Source organism: Macrobrachium nipponense, chromosome 15, assembly GCF_015104395.2.
Source record: "Macrobrachium nipponense isolate FS-2020 chromosome 15, ASM1510439v2, whole genome shotgun sequence".
NCBI classification, from domain to species: Eukaryota; Metazoa; Arthropoda; class Malacostraca; order Decapoda; family Palaemonidae; genus Macrobrachium; species Macrobrachium nipponense.
This window is the reverse complement of record NC_087208.1, coordinates 40,469,541-40,495,120: the sequence shown is the minus strand read 5'-3', so window position 1 is coordinate 40,495,120 and position 25,580 is coordinate 40,469,541. Positions and strand designations below refer to the sequence as shown.

Sequence of the window (25,580 nt, the reverse complement as noted above, 5' to 3'; positions counted from 1 at the left end):
AAAACATAAACAATCGGACGCGTTCACTTGGCACGAAAAGTCACAGCCACCGGCGTTTTCTTTTGTAAAATTACGTAAGTTTAAAGGTTATGCGCTTATATCGAGCTCTCGAACCGCGTGTTTTTAACATTTACGTAACTTGTGAGTATTTAAAAATGTGTGGTATATTGTGACAGTTATTATTATTGTTTCCGTCAACATAAGGACATTGATCAGCCTGAGGACGTCAGTTCAATTTTACTTACCTAAGGTGTCGTAATGTTCTGCTACCTTAGTGAATAATTATCTTTAAAGTTTGAGTTTAGCTATACCATGAAATAAAGGCTAGCTATACCTTAAATACTGTTTTATAATAGAATTAATTCATACTCCTGATGAGGTTTCTTCGGGGCAAGCAATGCCAAAATAAAATAGCTTTAGCCGTAGCTAAACAATTTACGTAGCTAATGGAGAATAGGTAGGTACCTAGGTAGTACCTACATAGGAGTAGGCTACATACCTATTGATTTTTGTTATGTAGCCTATACCTACTACACGTTCCTTTGTCAGTAATATAACTTAGTTGACCGCTTGTTCCAAAGGGCCGAGTCTGCTGTGGCTTCTACACTACCTAGTGTAACCTTTGCTTAGGTTATGGTAAATTGTGATTTCATAATATTCTGTTTGTAGGTATGCTAAATGGTTGGATAAGTATTGTGGGTGAATTTGCGAGTGATATTAGGTATTTCCTCAGATTATAAATCGTAAAAATAAAGAAAAAGTGAAGTTGCCATTGAAATGGCGAGGCTTTAAACTAACTTATTTGATTTTACCTAGTGCATCTGTCCTAGGCTATCTGATTTGGGCGCCCATCGCCTCTTTTGGGAAGTTTATCTCCCATAATCTGAGAATCCAAGGCCCAAAGCCCATTTAATAATGATGATACTAATATTTCTTTAGCCTAATGTAGAACTAACATAGTCTAACCTTACCTAGGCTTATCCTAACGAAGAACTAGGGTAAAACACCACGGCAGGGCAAACAGGCCACCTACAATCAACGCTTGCCACCTTCCAAAAAAGTATATTAGGGTAGAATATCACGACAGGCCAACCCTCATCACGGTGGACGGGTCTTATTCACTGATATTTAATTGGTGAAACATGAATACAATTGCAACTCTAAGCATACCATTTAAAAGACTGGTGTTTCGTCAACATATTGTGATATATGAAGCCCCATACGAACTAAAATAACCATGTGAGTTCTTCGTAAAATTTGTTTTCAAGGCAGTTTTGAAATCCAATATGGCGGCTACGTTTTGCGGATGGACGGTTCTCATCAGTGACGGCCACCATCTTTCCCCAGCCTTCCCAGCACTCATTTGAACAATGTTAGCGTATTTATGTAACGTTTATTGATCTTACTCAAGATTGCAGTTGTAATCAGCACAATAAAACAACATTTTGTTGCCTATATTAGTGAAAGTATGAAACTTGTTATTCCCGGGGTTATGGTTGGAACTGAATTCATTCTTACCTTGTAATCAGTGGTTTATCATTACTGCCATCAAACTGAAACTCCACAGTGCTTATTTGATTGTAATTATACACATTTTGGTCTTAATTCACTCCACAGTGCACTCGAACCACATTGCTGTTCGTGTTTTCCTAAGCACTCACTCCGTAAACAAAGTTACGAGCAGCAGACGACAACACTGATTATGAGATGCAAAGCTTTATTCCCTTAATTGTTTACTTTACTCAATATTTAGTTTAACTCTACTTCAAAATGTTTATTTAATTCATGTCCATTATCCCTTTTTTGCAACCAAATTAACCCCCAAAATTACAAATGTTTCGGATGTATACTACGAGCAGACGACGTGAGGAAAAATGGCTCATCGTTGCCAATCTAGTGGAGCGTCACACATATGCCGATGCATTTACAAACTGTTTCGATGAATTCTAGTTGTCATAGTAATGCAGTAATGATAAAATTGCTCTAATATGTATATATACTACAAATAGATACGCTAATTTCACTTATTTCCCCGGTTTTGTGTAAGTCTTATACCTAGTTTGGAGGGTAAACACATACCAATTGACAACACTGATAAACAATTGAAGAGCGCAAAACACCGCAAAGAATGCCGTAGTCCCCTTGAATAAGTACGAATAAGTGCTGGTAAGGAGGTGGGTTTACGATTGTTGTGATGAAAGTGCCCCAGCGTCTATGGGTACAAGTGGTGTGCAGATTTAGCACAGGAAATGGGAAGTTTGTTGACACAAGCGACTCCGTAAACATCAAGATAGCGTCAATCTTCGAAACATTTTTAGTTGTAAGTAAAAATTTCTAAAGCGTTTTGGTGAGATTTCCACTGCCGTAGCCACCCTTTTCAGTACCCTCTGTTTAAATCTTAAAATTTGGCCTTAATTTCTAACTTTGGAGAAAATACTTACTTCGAAAGGAGAGTAGAGGTCTTTAGCTCCGTTTTTCACCAACAAGAAGTCGCGACTGATGCCCATCTCCGGTGTCAGGACGCGTTATAATGTACTTTTTCGGAGGGTGGCTAGCGTTGATTGTAGGTGGCCTGCTTGGCCTGCTGTGATATTTTACCCTATAACGCGTCCTGACACCGGAGATGGGCATCAGTCGCGACTTGTTGTTGGTGAGAAACGGAGCTAAAGACCTCTACTCTCCTTTCGAAGTAAGTATTTTCTCCAAAGTTTGAAATTAAGGCCAAATTTTAAGATTTAAACAGAGGGTACTGAAAAGGGTGGCCACGGCAGTGGAAATCTCACCAAAACGCTTTAGAAATTTTTACTTACAACTAAAAATGTTTCGAAGATTGACGCCATCTCAATGTTTACGGAGTCGCTTGTGTCAACTAACTTTCCATTTCCTGTGATAAATCCGCACACCACTTGTACCCACAGACGCTGGAGCACTTTCATCACAACAATCGAAACACGGTTTCTCACCAACAAACAAGTTAGGAGTAACAACTGTTTTTGGTAGAAGATGACGTAGAAGCGTGCTCTTAGCTAATTTTTTAAATAGATAGTAAAACATCAATATTTTACATATTTATGATGATTAATTTGAAAATATTCGTTATTGAAAAAGTAACTCGACTCTGACTCAAATTTAAGTAATTATTTTTCGGAATTAGAACGTTCTTTTAAGTTTGTATTAATTGAGACGTCAGCGACATCTTTGACTTTCCACCGTATCTATTGTAAATAATTGCTATACTCAACTGTCTTGCAGAACAGTTTACCAGTTATTCATGCAGATTGTTATCAGCTATTCATGTAATTGTTATAATCGTAATGTGCATATATATCTTTATTATTTACTTTTTGGATATATGAAGATGTTTTACTGCTGGATTACCGCCGTAGTGTGACGCAATCGTTTTCGGTCCCTGGGCCTCTGTCTGTTTTAGCATAAGAAATTATGGGGCCGAATTTGCAATGGCCGAAAGGAAAGTCGTTTTAAAAGAGGGAAAGGCGGAAGTTTAGCATTGAGGGTGCTATGTGTTTTGGACTGAGAAAAATACAAATTTATTCAATAGCTAGCTTGTAAAAAATACTTGGTTATAAAAACTTGATTGACAACTAAGCAGCATGTCTACTATGGGTTTCAGAGACAGTGCAAGCACGTTTATGGGCAATACCTATTTCTGTAACGAACACTCGTAACAGAATGAGATTTTGCTATAGTGCATTACACCCAGTGCCGTAATTTATAAGGGTATCGTGAATCACTAATCATAAAGAATAACGACACTTGTCCTTGTACCAAGAGACAAAAACTCCATTATGCAGAAATGGATACGAACACGCGAATAAAGCTCCACCTACCCCCCCCCCCCTCCACCACCACCCCTTTTCTTCTTCGTTCCTCCGCCTTCCTTTCTCTCTCTCTCTCTCTCTCTCTCTCTGTTGCCATTCGGTATGTGTTGACCCTCCAAACTGGGTATAAGACTACACACAAAACGTTGAAATTGGTGAAATTAGGCTATGTATTGGAAGTATATATACATAAATATTAAAGCAATTTTATCATTATTGCATTACTATGACAACTAGAATTCATGGAAACCGTTTACAATAATGGAACGGCGTATGTTGTGAAGCCATCCACTAATGAGGCAACGATGATTTTGCCATTCTTAGCATGCAAACATTAAAGGTTACATTTATTTCTGGCATACGATTATTAAAGAAATTCAAAATACTAATATAGACTGAAATCAATGAAAAGTGCTAGCAAAAACAAAAAAGCAAAAAAAAAAAAAAAAAAAAAACATGTATAATTAATTCACTTTTTCCGTAGTCGTTCCTCTATGCACTTTTCCATAGTCATCCTCTATGGTTTTCGGCAGCCAGATGTACGAAAATGTTAGAAACATTTGATTGTATCTACTTTAGAAATATCTGTAATTTTTCGGGTGATTTGTTGCAAAAAAGGGAGGGATAATATACATGAATTAAATTAAAATTTTTAAATAACAAAGTAAATTTAAACTAAATAACGAGTAAAGTAAACAATTTAGGGAATAAAACTTTGCAGTTTCGTCGTCTGTCGTCGTCTGCTGTTCGTAACTGTGTTTGTGGCGCGCGCGCTTAGAAACTAGGAACAGCAACGGGTTTAAAGTGCAATGTGGAGTGAACTGAGACCAAAATGTGTATAATAACAATCAAATAAGCACTGTGGAGTTTCAGTTGTGATGGCAGAAAGGATAAAAACCACCGATTACAAGGTAAGAATGAATTCAGTTCAAACCATAACCCCGGGAATAACAAGTTTCATACTTTCACTAATATAGGCAAGAAAATGTTGTTTTATTGTGCTGATTACAACTGCAATCTTGAGTAAGATCAATAAACGTTACATATATACGCTAACATTGTTCAAATGAGTGCTGGGAAGGCTGGGGAAAGATGGTGGCCGCCACTGATCAGAACCTTCCATGCAAAACGTAGCCGCCATATTGGATTTCAAAACTGCCTTGAAAACATATTTTACGAAGAGCTCACATGCTTATTTTAGTTCGTATGGGGCTTTCATATACATATCACATTATGTTGACGAAACTTCAATCTTTTAAATGGTATGCTTAGAGTTGCAATTGTATTCTTGTTTCACCAATTAAATATCGAGTGAATAAGACCCGTCCACCGTGGTGAGGGTTGGCCTGCCGTGGTGTTTTACCCTACAAAATAGCCTTACCTAGGACTGCATCAAACCCGACCAGGGGACTATTTAACCCACCGTAACCCTATCTCTGACCCTACTTTTAAACTTCCGCCTTACTATTAGTAGTTTTGGAGGTCAAAACGTATGATTCATCAGTGTTAGAAGAACAGCCTGCCCAGTTTTATTAATATTTTACTATATGCATACCAGACTACCAGTACTGTACTGTATTCCAGTAAGTTGCTTGAGATATAAATGAACTTTTCAGTAAAAATAAGTATTTACATAATATTTGCAGTTTATGTAACACTCGGGAATGTACTGGCGGTCCCGGGTTACGACAGAGGTTCCGTTCTTGAGAGGCCTCGTAAGCCGGAACATCATCAAAAATCCTAAGAAAACCTTACTTTTAATGCTTTGGGTGCATTGAAAACTATGTAAACTGCATTCTTATGGCATTTTTCATCAAAAAAACCTTCAAATATTGATTATTTTGCGTTTTTGGTGTCATATTTCATCTCCCAGATGAGCGTTGTAGGTGTCGTAACCCTGGAAATAACGTCTATTGACAAGCGTCGTAACCTCGGAACGTCGTAAGCCGACACCGTCGTAACCCGGGGACTGCCTGTATTACCTTTTCTCTGAGTGACCAAAATGTCAAATGGGCTAATTCAAGAATTGTTATCCTTTGGTGACCTATTGCTCTAGCCGGTCATGAATTTAATTGGGTGGATCTGCTGTATTTTGAGACTTTTATAAAAAATTTTGTTTGTTTGAGAGTGTGTTTTTGTACATCCAGTGTATGAAAACAATTTTTCATACATTCAACTTACCTGTCAGATATATACATAGCTATAGACTCCGTCGTTCCGACAGAATTTCAAATTTCGCGGCACTCGCTACAGGTAGGTCAGGTGATCTACCGCCCTGCTCTGGGTGGCAGGGCTAGGAACTATTCCCGTTTTCTAATCATATTCTCTCTGTCGCCGGCTGTATCAACATTGTTGTTACTTCCTCCTGACTGAGAATTCGTTTTTCGCAAAGCTTTTGATCATCTCTCGCTGATATTTGGTGACGTACTTGGATCGTGTTTGGCATTCGCTATCGTGGACTGTTTTTTGGACTTGGTTTTTTGGATTTTGTGAATATGTCTGATTCTAGTGTTAGTTTCAGAGTGTGTGTGAATGAGGGCTGTAAGGTGAGGATTCCGAAAGCTTCGGTAGATCCTCACACTAGTTGTAGAGGGTGTAGAATGGTTGAATGTTCAATTGAGAATACGTGTAATGAGTGTGAGAATCTGAGTGCACAAGAGTGGAAGAATCTAACTTCTTACTTGAAGAAGTTAGAGAGAGATAGAGAGAGGAAGAAAACCCATAGAAGGTCTGCCTCTCATGATTTACTTTCTAGCTCTGTAGCTTCTTCCTATGATGATAATGACCATTCTGTTTCAGCCCGTTCACAAATGGCTAATCCTCTAGTTCGGCTTCGGAAATAGCAGAACTTAGAGCTTCCCTTCAGAAAATGCAGGAAAAAGTCGCAGCATTGGAAGGTAAGGAAAGTGAATGTGGCAGTGATATTAGTGTCCCCAGTGTAGTGGAGGGGGCGTCTGGTCGTCTCTGCGACGCTCCCAGGCCTAGACCTCTTCCAAGCTCCCTGGCCCGGAGGAGAAGGAAAGTCGAAAGCCGTACGGGGGTTGTGGAGAATCCCCAACGATCATGGCGTCCCTTCGCAGAATCGATCGTATCGACTGCTAAAGACCGCTATAAGAGGGTCCTACGAGAGTGCTTTTCGTCGTCGAGTTCGCCTTCTCCGAGAAGAGGGTGGAAGGAGTCGAATCTTTCCCGTCCTTTGAAGAGGAGTATGCAAGAGCCCTGCCCCCAGGCGCCAGGCGCCTGCTGAACATGAGATCAATTCGAGTCCCGAGCGCTTCTCGGAAGGAGGAGCGCCTTCGGTAGTAAAGAGGGCGAGAATACAGTCAGACTCTGGGACTGGAGGAGATCCTAGAGCGCCTTACAGATCTCCCTCTCCTAATTCGGAAGATTCCTCAACCAAGAAAATTTTGAAGAATATGCAAGAGCAATTAGCCTTGCTAGTAGGAACTCGTTATAAGGAGCCTACTCGTAAGAAGGATGATAGGCTTCCTATTAAAAGATCTAAAGAACTATCTCCTGCCAGGCGCGACGCATCCTTCAGGGGAGTTGTCGCACAGGCGGCCATCTCTGGGGGGGGCGGTGCGCTAGACAGGCGAGAAGTAGGAAAGGAAGCTACTCCTGTCAAGAGTAGGGCGCCAACCAGAAGCCAGACTCCGAGTAGGCGTAACGAGCCAGGACAACATTCAAGATCTTCAATCAAGCGCCAAGAGCTGGATGAAGAAGAAGATCCTGTTAGGAGTAGAGCACTTATAAGACGGAAAGCGCCTACTAAACATCAGACGGATACTCCTCCCAAGCACCAGGAGTATTCTGAACTAAATACTCCTCCCAGGCACCAGGGGTATTCCGAAGATTATACTCCTCCCAGCGCCAGGAGTATTCGGAACTTAATACTCCTACCAAACGCCAGGAGTATTCTGAACAAAATGCGCCTAATAAAGGCCAGGAGTATTCGAGGCGCTCTGCGCCTGACAAGCGCCAGGAGGATTCCAGGCGCGTTACTCCTCCCAGGCGCCAGGAGTTTTACGAAGCTTATACTCCTCCCAGGCGCCAGGAGTATGCGGAACTTAATACTCCTACCACGCGCCAGGAGTATTATGAACATAATGCGCCTACGAGGCGCCAGGCGCCTGCTGAAAGCCAGGAGTATTCGAGGCGCTTTGCGCCTGCCAGGCGCCAGGCGCCTGATGAAAATGCGCCTGCCAGCTCCAGGGCCTTGCCTGAAAATGAAAACCTGCGCAGTGCCAGCGCCAGGCGCCTGCTGAAAGCCAGGAGTATTCGAGGCGCGTTTGCGCCTGCCAGGCGCCAGAGGATCCCAAGCACGCTACTCCTCCCAGGCGAGATACTCCATGCTGTACACCAGGCGCATTCCATCTATGAACCTGACACTCGTAAGAGAGTAAGAGAAGAGTCAGTAGAAAGGAGAGAGCCTTCTCCTTCCGAGCCTCTTAACCCAGAAGATGCCTCGGAGGACGAAATGAAGGAAGGATCTTCTAATTATAAAGTCCTTTCGTCCCTTCTGTTGGAGGAATATGGAGACTCTTTGACACCAGCTGCTCCCCCTTCACCACGTTCGCAGTTTTCGAGCACGAAAACACTCAAGTCTTCCTCTTTCCTTAAAATGAAGCCTGCCATTTCTATGAGGAGAGCGCTACAATCTCTTGACTCCTGGTTCAAGAAGAAGAAGGAGTTAGGAAGGACGGTCTTTTGTATGCCTCCCGCCAAACTTACAGGGAGGAGAGGAATTTGGTACGAAAGGGAGAGGATATGGGATTGTCTCTGTCCGTTTCAGCCGAATCAGATTCTCGAGTTTGGTGGATTCGTCGAGAAGGCACGCCTTGGAATGCAGCGAAGGTACATGGGGCTTTCGGAATAACGGACCACCTCATCAAGGGTCTATTTCACACCTTAGAAGTTTTTAACTTCTTAGATTGGTCCCTTGGGGTTCTGGCCAAGAAATCTCAAGAAAATGAACAACTCGACCCAGAAACCCTGAATTGCATCCTAGCCTGCATTGATAAGGCTGTTCAGGATGGATCAGCTGAGGTATGCTCGCTATATGGTGCAGGAGTTTTAAAGAAAAGAGCGGTGCACAGTGCTTTCCTCACAAAGGCCGTCTCTCATTCGCAGAGAGCCGCCTTATTGTTTGCGCCTCTCTCTGAACACCTTTTTCCCTCGCAGTTGGTGAAGGACATCGCGCATTCTCTGACGGAAAAGGCCACCCAGGATCTCCTTAGACAATCATCAAGGAAGAGTAGGCCTGTGGCTAGTGAGGAGAAGAAAGTGGCTCGCCCAGCTCAGAAACAGCCCTTTCGAGGAGGTCTTCCAACTAGACCGATCGCCAGAAGGAAGTCAACCGATAAGAGGGGCAGGTCTTCCTTCCGTGCCTTTAAGAAAGGGAAGTGAGAGTTCTGTCCTCCAGACACCCGTAGGAGCCAGGCTACAGTATTTTGCGAAAGCCTGGGAAGACTTAGGAGCCAACACTTGGACGATGTCGATTATCAAGAAGGGGTATCGCATCCCATTCAAGGACATTCCTCCCTTGACAACATCTCCGAGGGAATTGTCCGCCAGATACAGGGACCAGATGATGACGGACACTCTTCGTCAAATGGTGGAACAGATGTGGGAAAAAAGGGCAATAGAACTTGTACTGGATTGCAACTCCCCGGGGTTTTACACCGCTTGTTTCTTGTAACAAAAGCTCGGGGGGATGGAGACCGGTACTGGACGTAAGTGCGCTGAACAAATTTGTCGAACAACAGAAGTTCAGCATGGAAACGTCTGCCTCAGTCCTTGCAGCACTACGGCAAGGGGATTGGATGGTGTCCATAGACCTTCAGGACGCATACTTCCACATCCCGATCCACCATTCGTCGAGGAAGTACCTTCGATTTATGTTCGAAGGAAGAAATTATCAGTTCAGGGCCCTGTGTTTCGGCCTGTCCACGGCTCCTCAAGTCTTCACAGACGTGATGAAAAATGTAGCGAGACACCTACACTTGAAAGGGATAAATGTCTCAATGTACCTGGACGACTGGCTCATCAGAGCCAGGTCTCAAAAGCAGTGTTTGGAGGACCTGTTAATAACACTGGAGTTGACAAAGTCTTTGGGACTGATCGTGAACCTCGAGAAGTCTCAGATGATCCCCAGCCAGAACGTGGTTTATCTGGGGATTCAGATGGATTCTCGGGGTTTTCGAGCTTTTCCATCGCAAGAGAGACTAAAGAAAGGCTGTGCCACAGTATCGAACTTTCTAGGGAAAGAGCGCACTTCGGCGAGGGAATGGCTGAGCCTTCTGGGAACCCTTTCCTCGCTCGAACAGTTCTTTCTCCTAGGGAGATTACATCTTCGACCGCTTCAGTTCTTCCTAAGAAGAAGTTGGAGTTGGAAGACAGGTCAGCTATCGGATACGTTTCCAATATCGGAAGAAATAAAACATCATTTGAAGTGGTGGTTGCTTCCACTAAAGGAAAACAAAGGAGTGTCCCTGCAAGTACGGAACCCAAGCCTGACATTGTTTTCAGACGCCTCGGAGGCGGGCTGGGGTGCAACATTGGGACCCAGAGAAGTGTCAGGCACCTGGTCGGCAGAACAGGTGTCATGGCACATAAATTGCAAAGAGCTCTTAGCAATTCACCTGGCGCTAAAGAGCTTCGAACACTTAGTCAGAGGCAAAGTCGTGCAGATAAATTCGGACAATACGACAGCTCTGGCTTATGTCAAGAAGCAAGGAGGGACGCACTCTTTTGCTCTGTACGAGCTGGCACGGGATCTACTGATTTGGGCGAACCAAAGGAAGGTAATCTTCTACAAGGTTTGTTCAAGGGGAGAGGAATGTGAGAGCGGACAGACTGAGCAGGAGATTCCAGGTCCTTCCCACAGAATGGACACTCCACTCAGAAGTCTGTCAGAGCCTGTGGCGCCTTTGGGGGGGGAAGCCTCAAATAGATCTTTTCGCCACATTCCTCTCCAAAAGGATAGATACATTTTGTGCCTGGTGGAGGATCCCCGGGCTTATGCAACAGACGCCTTTCTCCTGGACTGGTTCAGGAATAGACGTTTACGCTTTTCCCCCGTTCAAGATTCTGGGGGAAGTAGTCAGAAAATTCGTGGCATCCGAAGGAACCAAGATGACTCTGATCGCTCCGTATTGGCCAGCTCAAATCTGGTTCACAGAGGTGATGGAATGGACAGTGGACTTCCCCAGATCTCTTCCAAACAGAATAGATCTGCTCAAACAACCCCACTTCGAGAGGTACCATCAAAATCTACCCGCTCTTGCTCTGACTGCCTTTCGACTATCGAAAGACTCGTCAGAGCGAGAGGGTTTTCTCGCCAGGCAGCAAATGCAATTGCTAGAGCCCGCAGATCATCTACGAGGCGAGTGTACCAATCGAAGTGGGAAGTTTTCAGAAACTGGTGTAGGTCGAAGAAGCTGTCCTCTTCCAGTACCTCTGTGACCGAAATTGCAGATTTCCTTCTGTTTCTTAGACAAAAGTCGCATCTCTCGGTACCAACTATTAAGGGGTACAGGAGTATGCTCTCAGCAGTCTTTAGAAACAAAGGATTAGATCTAACGAATGACAAGGATTTGCACGACCTCATTCGTTCATTCGAAACATCTAAATCACGCGAACCTAAGGTTCCAAGCTGGAACTTAGATGTAGTTCTTAATTTCTTTCATCAGATGAATTCGAACCACTTCACACTGCTTCGTTCCGTAATATCACTAGAACGTGTTTGTTGTTCTGATGTCTCTGCAACGGCAAAAAGAATCAGTGAGTTGCACGCCCTTGAATCAAGAGTTGGCTTCAAAGGAGACTCAGCAATTTGTTCATTTCAGTCCCTTTTTCTGGCCAAAAATGAAAACCCTTCGAATCCCTGGCCCAGGAGCTTCGAAGTTAAAGGACTTTCTAGCTTGGTGGGCAGAGAGGCAGAAAGATCCCTGTGCCCAGTTAGAGCTCTAAAATTTTATCTGGACAGGAAGAAGCAGTTGGGGGGTTCGCAGAAAAGTCTTTGGTGCTCAGTGAAAGACCCCAAGAGAGCAATGTCCAAGAACGCATTAGCCTTCTTTGTGAGAAGTGTTATCACAGAAGCTCATAAGAAGTGTCCAGATGATTCGTTTAATCTCCTAAGAGTGGGAGCCCACGAAGTTAGAGCAATCGCAACCTCGGTGGCGTTCCAAAGAAATATGTCACTAAAGAACATTTTGGACACAACTTATTGGAGATGCAACTCTGTGTTTGCATCCCATTATTTAAAAGACGTACGAGTTACGTATGATAAATGCTTTTCGTTAGGTCCGTTTGTGTCAGCACAGACGGTTCTGGGTAAAGGAGAAAGCACCAATCCTTAAAATTATGTACGTAACCCTCTTGTCGGATGTGTTCTCGGGTTTTCGGTTTATGGGAGTGTCAGTAGTCGCACAGGCGGCCTTCACTTCTCTTTATTTGAAAATCGAGTGACATCTGACTATTAGAGGGGTACAAAAATTTGTTATTTTTGTATGTATGATTTTCGAGTTTGTGGTTGTTTGCAAAGAGTTTGGGGATAACTCTAGGCAATCTTAGAACTAACACGGGTTAGGATCGGGTGATCGGGATTGGTTGTGTGCTCCTTAAATTAGTGCGTGTTGTCATATAAGCGGATGTGCTCCCATTGACAAACGCCAATTAGGATTCTGTCGAGTAAGTGGAAGAGACCCCATCGACAGATCCACAAGAATTCTTGGCCACAGATCACTATCTCGCTAAGGTTCTTGAGATGAAGCAGACTCCTAGGCAGTAGCCACGAAGTCTTCCATCTAAGAAGGTAGAACTAAGGTTTATTTATACCTACAACATATGTTGTTTACCTGTCTAGTCAGTTAGTTAGCCGTCCTCTTGCCCTCCACCAAAGGGTGTCAATCAGCTATGTATATATCTGACAGGTAAGTTGAATGTATGAAAATGACATTGTTATGATACAATAAAGTTTCATACATACTTACCTGGCAGATATATACAATTGAAGACCCACCCAGCCTCCCGCAGGAGACAGGTGGAAGAGAGAATATGATTAGAAAACGGGAATAGTTCCTAGCCCTGCCACCCAGAGCAGGCGGTAGATCACCTGACCTACCTGTAGCGAGTGCCGCGAAATTTGAAATTCTGTCGGGAACGACGGAGGTCTATAGCTATGTATATATCTGCCAGGTAAGTATGTATGAAACTTTATTGTATCATAACAATGTCATTTACAGCATTTTTTAACAATATCTTCCCTCCTTGCATCCAGTTCTATCTATTGCTTTCCATGATGTTAATATATGATAATTGTTGAACTAGAGAACTCCCATATGTAGTTTTTTTTTTTTTTTCATTCTAGTAACGTAATTGGAACGATTTTTGCAGTAAATATATCTACTACTATTTTTGATTTTTTGCAGATTGACGGGTTATTTTGTGAAGAAGTTATAAAAATAGTTTACAAGATAGAAGACGTCCCGACAGTCATATTACTTGAGGATATCAACACTGATTATGTAACTGAGGTGAGTGCGAATGGCTTTTGCAAATTCTGTTGCATCACTGGCCAGCTTTTGTTTCCCTCAATCTTTCAAGGTATCTGTAGTCATGATTGAAGCACACATGTTTGTTATGTGATGTGTACCTTTTTATTTCACTATACAGTATGTTATCGTTATTATTAGTCAGAAGGTGAACCTTATTGATATGGAACAAGCCTATGTGAGCCATTGACATGAAATTCAAGCTTCCAAAAAATGTGGTGTTTATTAGGAAGAAGTAAGGCTGTATTTATTTTATTTCCACATTATGGGCATTTCTTATTAATTTGGTGAACCCTAAATGAAAACTAAATATTAAAAGTACAGTAGCCCTAAGAAATGGGATGACAATGAGTCAGTGGCGATGGTCACTTGACTTGGGCCTGAATCTTTCAAAAGTGACTCATGTAACAGGTAAAAACATTGACTTGCTGTGCTAACTGGTGTTTAGATTGACTGTCTAGCACCAAACAGTAACATAGAATAGGGATATTAGCGAAGAAAGCTACCATAACTGATTCTGATTCTGAAGTATTTTGGTTTCTTAGTTTGCCTTCAAACACTGTAGTATACTGATTTGATTTGTTTCGTTAATTTTCTGATGTGAGCAGTCAAACAGATGTCTGCCAGTTGTTAAAGGCTAAAATGGGGTCTTTAAATTTTACAAATTCTCTCTTTGTTGTAGTCACTTGCTGCAATTTGGCTACTTCTGGTTGGAGCAAAACCATGAAGTTTTAGTACTTGAAGCCTTAATATCTACACCATAATCTGGTGGCGTATTTTGCACGTAGCCTCAAGTCTTGTTATAATTGGCAGCTTCAGACGACTGATTGATTGAGAGTTATCTGGCATCATGGCTGCTACAGTCATTGATGCAAAAAAAAACAAATTATGATCTCAGATGAAACTATTAATAGGATATTAGCAAAGACATAGTAAGTCAGAAATATAACAGGTAGAAATATTCATTCATAAATTAAAATACTACTGAGAGTGAAAATCAAATAGAAGTGTACGTACTAAATATTATAATTATTAAAATCTGCTAGAAATCAAACTTGCAGACAACCAGGATGTAAAACAAATTTGAAAGTACCACTGACGTTGTAACTTATGATTTCTCTTAAAACATTGGCAAAGGGATATCTGCCATTGTCATCTTGAGCGTCATATAGAAATTGGTGTCTTAAGTTCTTGAAGATTTGGACATTCTGTCGACAGATGCCTCATTTCAAGGTGACTAAGCAATTTTCCCAGAATGACTGGTGGCACCAGCCATTACAAAAGCGCCTCAGTGGCGTGGTTGGTTTGGTGTTTGCTTCTCACCTCGGTGGTCGCGGGTTTGATTCTCGGCCATTCCATTGAGGAGTGAGAGATGTATATTTCTGGTGATAGAAGTTCACTCTCGACGTGGTTCGAAAGTCACGTAAAGCCGTTGGTCCCGTTGCTGAATAACCACTGGTTCTATGCAACGTAAAGACACCATACAAACAAACAAACAAAACCAGCCATTACAAATCCATGAGTCAAATGGATGTGCATGATACTTCAGAGACGATGCCATTTCCTACTGTCTAAGCATATTGTTATACATCCATGGAGGTATATTGCTTTTTATTTAATAATTTTTGTTGATGAGCTAGAACTTGGTATGAGATTGTGATATAAAATATTAAGCATCTCCTTGAATGGGTTTGTGCAAATGCTTTCTGGTCAAGGTTATTTGCCTCCTTATTTCTGTATGTGCTGGATATACTGTACTGACATAGTTTGGAAGATGTGGAGCCTCTATAAAATCTTCAGTTAGTGGTTGGTTGCATTGAAAATGTGCAGTGATTGCACAACATTTTTAGCATCCAAAAATATCACTGCTATTTTTTCAGGAGTAGCCAAAACTCTCAAGAGTTCTGCTGTAAGATTTGAGTCTACTTTATGAGTGCACCTCTGCAATTAAGGATAGTACAAAAATCTCCAACTCCATGTCAGCGTTCGATTTGGAGCCGTGGTAAAAATAAATGGATAAGGCTAAGTTCACTAATTATATGGAAGCTATTTTTTATAATTTTATTTGGATGTTGTTGTTAGGTTTATTCTCTCTTATTTTTGTTTGTATGTTGCAAGGCCTATTCAGATCGCAACTTTATTGCATAAATGAAGGCTGTTAGGATCTTTGCCAAGAGCAGCATTTTCATCTAGATAAGAGTTTCTTTGAGAACCAGTTTGTTTAATACTAAATACAATTTATTATACTTGCTTTGTTGAATGACAGGTTAGGATGCTTGAAGGAAACCTAAGCAGGTCTACCATGGAAAACTTATAGCTGATTAAAATTTGATGTGATGATGGAATATGGTACTGATTGGACAGGTGGGATTTGTTTGCATCATTTAGTACAGGTGCTCAGTTAATGGCCCAACAGGTACTTAGGAGCTTGGGCATCTGAGAGGACCGCATTTGTTGTGTACTGTTCATTCAGTTAATTCTGTCATGGCATCTGTTTGTGATTAGAACGGCAGTGAAAGTATTTGTATTGCTCGTGTCAAGTGCCACAGTCTTCTGGATTAATCATTCACATTGTATAATGAGTATAATTCCAACATAATCTGTTTATTTTCAGTGTTACCAAATTTCCTGAACTATGACAACAACATGTAGATGGGGAAGGTTTGTTGACTGGTAATAGGTAATTGGAGTTGATGCTGTTGCTTACAATATTTATAGTATTGGCATGTAAATTTATACCATGTGTTAATGTTTATACATTCAAGGATAGTATGTAATGGGAAATGTATGAGAAAGTCAGGCATAACAAATGAATGTACATGTTTCAGCAAACTTTTACAACTTTCCTTGGAGAGACTTATGTAATAGATTGTAGCATCCTCAAAAGTGCTGTTTATTTTGAAGTTACACGTACCAGTATGTTTGGTACATACAAGACATTATGTTCTACCATAATTTATAAAGTATAAGGAATGGTATGTAAGGTACAAAGCTTGCATATCTAAAGCAAAACATATTTAATTGTTTCTAGGTGGACAACAAATGTTTTTGAAGGAGCCTTAAGTAACGTTGCCTCATCATACAAGATCACAAGTAACCCATGCGACACTCCTTTACTGCATGGTTGGAGGACAGATTACCTATTCCCTTTTGAAGCGTGCCTTCTTGAAGCTCGTAAGTTATATTTAAGGAAACTCAGTTTTTCTAGTTAGAACTATGGGTGATATCTTGTGTCTAGATGATGTCCCTTTTCAGTGTCAAAGTTGCACTAGTCAGTTTCCATCTAAGGCTTCCCTGAAAATGCATTGCTTTGTGACTGGCCATCGTGGGGGTGAAAATCCGCAGAATGACGCATTTTGCGACTGTGGCGAGAACCCAGATGAGCCTCACCAGTGTGATTCTTGCAAGCTAATAGGTATTAGCGTTGAAGGCGACAGGAGAGGAGAAGGGGAGAACAACCAACTGTATACTCAGAGTCAGCTGTGGAAGTGCTCAGGTTGTGGTATGCTTTGGAAATGCATTGATTGTGGCATTCTCTTTAAGGGATCAAATAAGTTCAGACAGCACTTGCCCCGATGCAACGACATTGAGGCAGTTCTGAGGCAGTTGAAACAAGAGAGAGAAAGTGACGATGAAGCTGATGCTAGAGAAGATAATTTCTTAAAGGAAGAAAAGCATGATCCTGATATTAAGTTGCCAGTAAAGCAGGAATTTGAAATCAAGAGAGAAGGAGATGATACTGATATTAAACCTTCTGTAAAACAGGAGGTGAATGTTAATATTAAGCAGGAAGGAGATTTAGAGGATACTAAAGTAGGCCTTAAACGGGATTCTGATGGTATTGTGAAGTCTGAAGACAGCAGTGTTAATTGCGACGGTATCAGAACTCGCAGCAGACGGGAAAGACGTGTTAATGAAGATTGATGGAAGCTTCGATGGAAAATAATACGTAATGGCACTGAACTGTATATATTGAAAGTTTGTATATTCTCTGGTAACTAATTGCAGCTGTAAGAATTTTGCATTAGAGGTGTGGTTGGTTTGTAGATTTGATGTGTGAAGCTTGCATTTTACAAAGAAAAATTGTTTATGCCAGCAGTGGCTTTAAATCCTTGGCATGTCTTTGTAATGGTGCTCTACTAATTGTGTGAAAGATCTTGTATATTTTCCATTCAAAGCATTTGAAAGTTCTGATGATAATTTAAAGTAAATACAAATTGGAGAACAAATATATTTAAGAAGTCCACATACATTTTCAGGTAGTCATGCTCCCTCTTCAGTGTGGAGGGACGTACTAAAACCGAACATGATACTCCACAACTATATGTGGATTTTTAAAATATATTCGTTCTTCAGTGTGCAGGTTTTTCAGATTTGAAAATCGTCCTCAATTCCAATGAGATAGAATCTGTTTCGTGTTAGGTATTGTTTTTGTGACCTTAATCACTATTACCGTACTCTGTTTTTGTAATGTAAAACATTTCCACATTTGCTCTATGCTCACTAATAATTTCTTCCAATTGTGTGTTTTGAATCACTGTTTCCATGAATAACATCACTTCCCATCTGAAGTTCCCCTTTTGTAAGAGATTAATCCCTGAGAACCAGCCCGAGAAGAGTCTACTTGAGACTCAGAGGTCTAGAAAAACTAAGCCCTATTAATAATAATAATAATAGTAAGAGATTCAGGTTCATGTTATTTTGAAAAGTGTGAAACATTAAAGTGGAAATCAAACCTTGAATAAAAATGCATAATGTGTTTTCTCATATCTGGAAGGTGACAAGCTAAAGAAAAGGGTAATGGTGACACCCCTTTTTGTTATAATAAGCTAATTTTGAATAATGTAGAATGTTCAGTACTGATATGCAGCCTGTAGGTATTTACTAATTATTTTTGTGTATGTTTTGATTATTGGTATAAATATTTTGTATAGTAATTTTGTTGAAGCTGCAATAATACTGGGTAACTGGTAAATATTTTGTTTATTAGTCATCTAAAATGCTTTTTTAAACTTTATTTTTATAATTTTATATAACACACTTTAGAAAATAAATCTTACATCTTGAACCTTGCTTTTCATTACAGCGATCCCCCTAAGCTACTGTCAGCCATTTCGTTTTTTTTAGAATGAGTAAATGTAAATGTGGAAATGGATCCATGCTATTATTGTGGTTCATGGGTTCGCGCTACTGTTCTTAGCAGTGATTCTTAGTTGCAACAGACCAATATACAGGCACTCCCAGGTTACGGCAAGGATTCCGTTCTTGAGACGCGTCTTAAGCCGGAACATCGTCAAAAATCCTAAGAAAACCTTACTTTTAATGCTTTGGGTGCATTGAAAACTATGTAAATTGCATTCTTATGGCATTTTTCATCAAAAAAACCTTTAAATATTGATTATTTTGCATTTTTGGTGTCATATTTCATCTGCCAGATGAGCGTTGTACCTCGGAACATCGTAAGCCGAGACCGTCGTAACCCGGGGAGTGCCTGTATAGTTTGATAACAGCTTTCTGTAGATGATAAAGATTCCAGGTGGCTGCCAGCATTGGCACAGGATAACAATGTTCTAAAACAAATGTTGAAATAAATGCCATCCATGTAGGAAGCCTCACAAACAGTACCTGTCCTTCTGAGTGCATTAGAATTCTCAATTGAAAGTTGCTTATTGGCATTTTGTCTCACAGATGTAGTATGGCATGATGTGATAAGAGCATAATACTTATACTGCTGTAATTTGCTGTATCGTACATGCCTTATTATCATCGTGAGATATTTCACATGTCCAGGTTACAGGTAGATGGAGATATACTGTGCAGAGAATGCATGTAAAGGATCTTCTGCAGACTCTCAGCTATGATTCCCAGTGTGTGGAACAAGCAGATGTGAACATGTCCTTGATCATGGATGTCTGCTGAAGTTGCAATGCTATGTGTGAAGAAAGAAATAATATAGGATGATGAAACCTGTAACAGGGGAAGCTTCACGCAGTAAACAGTTGCAAAGAAAACAACACAGGAAAAAACTTTTAGTACTTAACATTATATACTGCAGTGGGCTGCACAAGGCACACTGCAAGTGGTAGCTTCCTTCAGGGATTATATTCAAAACATATTGTTTTGAACCATTGGTTCAAAGGAGCTTGTAACATGATAAAAGGAAATTTTCGGCGTATACTGTAGTATTGGTGACCCAAATTTCTGGAAGATTTTTCCTTGAATTTTATATGTTGGAGAAAGTAGAGTAAGAGTGTTTAAAAAATTATGATAATTTAATTTTAAATCAGAAATGCCTTTGGAAAATAAAGACTTCATCGCTCCAGGGATGTTAAGAGATTCTGGATAATCTTGATAGTGGGGGTGGAGAAGACTGATGGTCTCTTCCCTTTGTTTTTTAAAAAAAATTTGAGCAACTAGCTTCGCTGAGTGGCAGTACCAAAATACAGTAAATGTGCCTCACTGTCCAACTTCTCAGTTCCAGAGGTGATTTATTCCTCAGACCACTGGACCGTGGAACAGCCTCCCAGAAAAGTCATGCAATTAGAACTCAAGAAGAAGTTCAAATGAAGGTGTAATACATTACTATGCTAATACTATTTATTCCCTTTGCATTTTAATGCATTTTTATCTGTTAATTTTTAAATGTTTTGTAGGTTTTTGATAATTGGGGTCCCTTCTTTCTTTATATCCCTTTACCTCGTCTTACTTCTTCCTAATGAACACCGTATTCTTTGGAAGCCTGAATTTCAGGTCACTGGCCCCAGTGGGCTTGTTCTATATGAAGAGAATTGATCTGAATAGTAATAATAATAATAATAATAATGATAAGGCAAATGGAGACATTATACATTGCTCCTGTACTGTAAATACATTTTTGGGAGTCTTCCAGCCTGTCTGATAAGTTGAGAAGGGTCCTATGTAAGGGATGACAGCCTACCAGGCAAGCATAAGCTGATATTTCAAAGTACCCAACCTGCAGTGGACACTAACCTCAAGAAAGCTTATCTATTTTCCAATGTTTGTACTGCCATTTCTAATAGCAAATCACATTTTATCTTAAACCAGCCCTTGACCATTAAATTAATAAATGACAATTAATAAGTTATAAGAGAACTAAATTTAGAGGCTAACCTTCCACATTTACAACAGAATTCTTATGATTAATTAATGATCTTACCTTAATTACAGAGATTCAGGCTGTGCTGCTAAATGTCATTGTGTTATAGTGTTGGCTGAAGGGCATATTTCAGTCTAAACCTTTTTTAAGAGGACCTGTCTTCTGCTTGTATTTGTTGATGACGCTTGAGGGGCATATTGCCTGAAAATTATAACAGCAATTAAACAAGTGTTGTTAGATCACAGGCTGTGATTGTAAACAACACAGACACAAGTTACAAGACAAAGAATTAGTCAGAAGAAAGTACTACAGGGTAAAGGGTACTGTCAAGGTAAATGACAAAAGGCTAAGGAGGTACTGTATATGATACGGGATGTGCTGCATAATGCGTCAGAACTGGTTACAAGTACTGCATCTAATAATGTCATGTACAGTATTTTATTTTGATTTTTATAGTTACTAAGAAAGCCATATGTTTGTTGACAAGTACTACCATCTTTTTGTAAAGCTGTCTATTAATTGAGAGTATCTGTAGGCATTACTTAAGGTTTCTTGCAGCGCCCTTTTGGCCCCTAGCTGCAACCTCTTTCAATCTTTTGACTATACCTCCGTTTATATTCTCTTGCTTCTATCTGACTTTCCACCCTCTCTTGATAACTGTTTGCATAGTGCAACTAGGAGGTTTACCTCCTGTTACACCTTTCAAACCTTACTGTCAGTTTCGCTTTCAGTGCTGAATGATCTTATAGATCCCAGCGCTTGGCGTTTGGCCTAAATTCTGTATTCCAAATTCTGAATATCCTTTGTTCTGAGATCTGTAAAACCAAGGACCCTCTAAATGCATAGGTGTGTATTCCTTGATAAGATGATGTGATGTCTGTAGGTGGAATTGTGGTATTCTAGGAGTTTCAGGAACATTTGACTTATGAATACGTATAAAGAGTTCAGTTGTAAAAGATTTTAAGTAATTGGTTTTCATATTAATTAGGTAACTGATGGAAAATTTATTGTTATACTGACACCCCTTACTTACAAACGAGTTTGTTCCAGACAGCTGTTTGTATGTTGAATTATTTGAAAGTTGGTTACTATACTCTTCATGTCTATTTAAGTACAGCTATGATATAAAAGGAATAAAGTACTTTACATTTTTTCATCCTAAAACACAATACAGGCAGTCCCCGGGTTACGACGGGTTCGGCTTACGACGTTCCGAGATTAAGGCGCTTTTCAATTATTTTCATCGGAAATTATTTCCTGGGTTACGATGCCTACAACGCTGATCTGGCACAAGAAATATGACACCAAAAATGCAAAATAATCGATATTTGAAGGTTTTCTTGAAGCAAAATGCAATAAGAATGCAGTTTACATCGTTTTTAATGCACCCAAAGCATTAAAATTAAGGTTTTCTTAGGATTTTTTATGATGTTCCGGCTTACGACGATTTTCGGGTTACAACGCGTCTCAAGAACGGAACCCCCGTCGTAATCCGGGGACTGCCTGTACATGGTACATACAGTACCGTATGTGCAGAATAGACTCGCAAAACAAAATTTGAACTTGCGGGTGGGAAAGGGGAATTATCTGAACACAATTTTAATTTGCAATCCCATTTGTTTGTATTTGAATGTTCATAAGTAGGGTAGTGTTTGTACATACGCTTAACGGGTAGCCTGATACCCTTCTCACTTGTATCATATTTTTAAAAATAAAAAAAACGTTACAGGACGATGGGGAGTGTGCGAAGGGTGGTGGTGACTGGGCTGGGTCTTGTCACCCCCCTCGGAGTTGGGGCCCCTCACAACTGGATACAGCTGACTTCAGGGAAAGTAGCAACCACAGCACTTTCAGATCCTCGCTATGCTCAGGTGAGAGGTTTTGCTTTCCTCTTCTTTGAAGGAGTCTGAAATTTGCATGTACAGTGGTCCCCCCGTATTCGTGGGGGATGCGTACCAGACCCTCCCGTGAATAGTTAGAACCCGCGAATGTTTGGAACCCCTATAAAAACCCTAAAAACAGCCTATTTTGTTAGTTAAAACTCAAGAAAAACCCACTAAAAATTTTCATACTTGGTTTTTTTAAGAGTTTTATCACAAAAAGTGCATTTTATGATGAAATAGATAAAAAAAAACCAGGAATTTGTGGATATTTCTCATAGAAAAATACCACGAATGTGCGAATTTTCCGCGAATAATGAGGGGAAACGTTCCCGGGAGAAATCCGCGAATGTGTGAGTCCGTGAATCCGGAGAACGCGAATATGGGGGTCCACTGTATTACTGTACTCTGGATTAGTCAAGACTCTTCAGACTTATTAAACTGGCTATATGTAGTTGTCAGCCGTTAAGATTTCTTAGCAACTGTGACTAGGTATGGATTTATTTCCCTTATTTGGTATGTCTTTTCAATATATTACTTCATTCAAAACATTTCTATTTGGTACTACAATCTGCCACTTTGTAGCTGTGACTTATGTGGCTCACTGTAGGCAGTTCCGAGGGCTTTTGTCTGTATCCTTTTGGCTGCATTCCTTTGGGCTTTTATGTAATTTCCATCTAAGTGGTCACAAAGTAAATTGGAAACAAAAAATAAATATACTATGGTATTATTGAAATTAAAGTCGATTCTATATCTGTACTGACAGTCACAGACAGAAAAAATTTACTAGCGTCTGTTACGTACTTACACATATTGCTTAGACAAGGCATCTTTGGACTTTGTTACCTTGAAATTTTACATCAATAAGAGAAGTGTTTTGTATGAACCAATCAGTTTCACCCATCTGTGCTCAAAACATATTTTTGGAGAGGTAGTAAGAGAAAGAAGAATGACCAATATTTCTTCATCTGATATTGTTTTGTGTTACAGATGCCCTGTCGTATAGCAGCCAGTGTTCCAAAGGGAGATGGAGAAGGTGAGTTGAACATCTCATCCCACTTCAGTGCCAGTGATTTACGCACAATGACTCCAGCAATTGCTTATGCCTTGATAGCAGCTGATGAGGCAGTTTCGGATGCTCGGTGGAAGCCGGAAGAATCAAAGGAGCAAGAACGGACAGGCGTTGCCATTGGCATGGGGATGGTTGATTTAGATGATGTAACTTCTACCGGTCAAGCACTGGAACAAAAATACAGTAAAGTCAGCCCATATTTTGTTCCAAGAATATTAACTAATATGGCAGCGGGGCAGGTAAGCATGAAGTATTCATTTCAAGGTCCCAATCATAGTGTGTCCACTGCTTGTGCCACAGGCGCACATTCAATAGGAGATGCTTTCAGGTTCATTAAACATGGTGATGCAGATGTTATGGTGTGCGGAGGAACAGAAGCCAGTATTACGCCTCTCGGTATCGCCGGATTCTGCCGACTGAGAGCTTTGGCCACAAAGTATAATGACTGTCCAGAAAAGGCCTCGAGACCTTTTGATGCCGAGCGCTGCGGTTTTGTCATGGGCGAGGGAGCCGGAATGGTCGTCTTAGAAGAATTTGAGCATGCAGTCAAGAGGGGAGCTAATATATATGGTGAAATATTAGGGTATGGTCTGACAGGGGATGCTTTCCATTACACAGCACCTCGAGAAGATGGGAAGGGAGCAATGCGAGCAATGGCAAGGGCCATGGAAGAGGCGCAAGTCAGGTGCGATGAAGTGCAGTATATCAATGCTCATGCAACTTCAACTCCATTAGGGGATGCAATAGAAGTTGAAGCAATAAAGTCAGTATTTGGAAATCATGCAGAAAACCTTCACATATCATCCACTAAAGGTGCCACTGGTCACCTCCTCGGTGCAGCAGGAGCCGTCGAGGCAATTTTCACTGTCCTCACATGTCATGCTGGTTACATTCCTCCAACTGCCAACTTGGAGAATCCAGATCCTAACCATGATATTGATTTTGTACCCAAGGAAGCAAAGGCATGGATTCAGATGGCCGACAGGAGAATTGCTTTGTCAAATTCATTTGGATTTGGAGGAACTAATGCATCTTTATGTATAGCATCCTATGATTAGGCAGTACGTGAGGTGAATGGCAGCTAGTCATTGGAAATTCTTCTTTACTGAAGTCATACTTCAAATTGATGTTAGGTCATTTTATTATTTTTTATAACTGGGTGAGAAAGATGTAATTCAGTGGGCATTGGTATGATATACTGTATGTGTCAGTTATTATTTCTGACTGTTGCAGCAATTTCATAACACTAGTTTATTTCTGTAAAAAGTTACAATTTAATGATTCTCAATTACAGCATATTTTAAAAGTTTAATTACTGTTATTAATTGGTTGTTTAAACCTAGAGTGTTTGCGACTGCTCTATAGGGTGTTACGGCTGTATATAGTATTTAAGTTGTATATTGTATAAAATAAGGCTTTGATTGTTCATGAAGTTTGACATTAGTCAGTCACTTTGTACATTGTTAAAGAGAATAAATTATTTTGATGATGTTTTGTGTCTCACAAGCACTTTATTTTGTTTAGATGATGTTGTTACTTTGTATTTTGATGAGTTTTTCTTGTAGAAGAAGTTTCAATATTCATGACCACAAAATGGTATGGCATATGATAAGAAGGGGAGAGGAGTAGCGAGTTAGAAAGGTAATACTGCAGTTGTGGAATTAGCCATTAAAAATCATTGGAGGAAGGGCATAAATGAAGACTAAACCTGATGGAAATTGAGCCATAATGTTCTCGAACACAGAAGAGCAGAATAAACTTTATTCACATCTAATCACACGATGGGAAAATACGGAATTTTTGGTCACTGCATTGAGGCATTTTCTTGTTATGCGCTACTGTACATATTAAGCTTACTGGAATGTGTTATAGGTTACAGTTATTAATTTTAACAACCACCAAGTCACTCTAGACTAGTAGGGTCTTCTAGCGCCTCAGTGGCGTGGTCGGTTTGGTCTTGGCCTACCACCTCAGTGGGTGCGAGTTCAATTCTCGGACATTCCATTGAGTGGTCAGAGATATTTACTTCTGGCGATAGAAGTTCACTATCGACGTGGTTCGGAAGTCACGTAAAGCCATTGGTCCAGTTGCTGAATAACCACCAGTTCCATGCAATGT

The 25,580-nt window shown here is 40.4% G+C and overlaps 1 protein-coding gene across 5 annotated transcripts; it reads left to right on the top strand.

The window, feature by feature from the left end:
- Positions 1-24,953, top strand: LOC135227148 (3-oxoacyl-[acyl-carrier-protein] synthase, mitochondrial-like). Of its 5 annotated transcripts, none has more exons than XM_064267030.1 (5): positions 1-74; positions 13,271-13,375; positions 16,425-16,567; positions 22,240-22,381; positions 23,381-24,953. In XM_064267030.1, exons 4-5 carry the CDS (start codon positions 22,244-22,246, stop codon positions 24,518-24,520), a joined length of 1,278 nt encoding a protein of 425 aa, XP_064123100.1. In that variant the 5' UTR covers positions 1-74; positions 13,271-13,375; positions 16,425-16,567; positions 22,240-22,243; the 3' UTR covers positions 24,521-24,953. The 5 variants fall into 5 exon arrangements, with proteins under 5 accessions (XP_064123100.1, XP_064123104.1, XP_064123101.1 ...); XM_064267031.1 differs by having other exon boundaries at positions 22-141; XM_064267033.1 differs by lacking the exon at positions 1-74 and adding an exon at positions 194-250.
- The last annotated feature ends 627 nt before the right edge of the window (positions 24,954-25,580 follow it).

Coding starts and splice junctions, on each gene's coding strand:
- LOC135227148 (XM_064267034.1), top strand. CDS start 22,244: ATGGGGAGTGTGCGAAGGGTGGTGGTGACTGGGCTGGGTCTTGTCACC. Junction 22,382..23,380: donor CAGATCCTCGCTATGCTCAG/GTGAGAGGTTTT, acceptor TTTGTGTTACAG/ATGCCCTGTCGTATAGCAGC.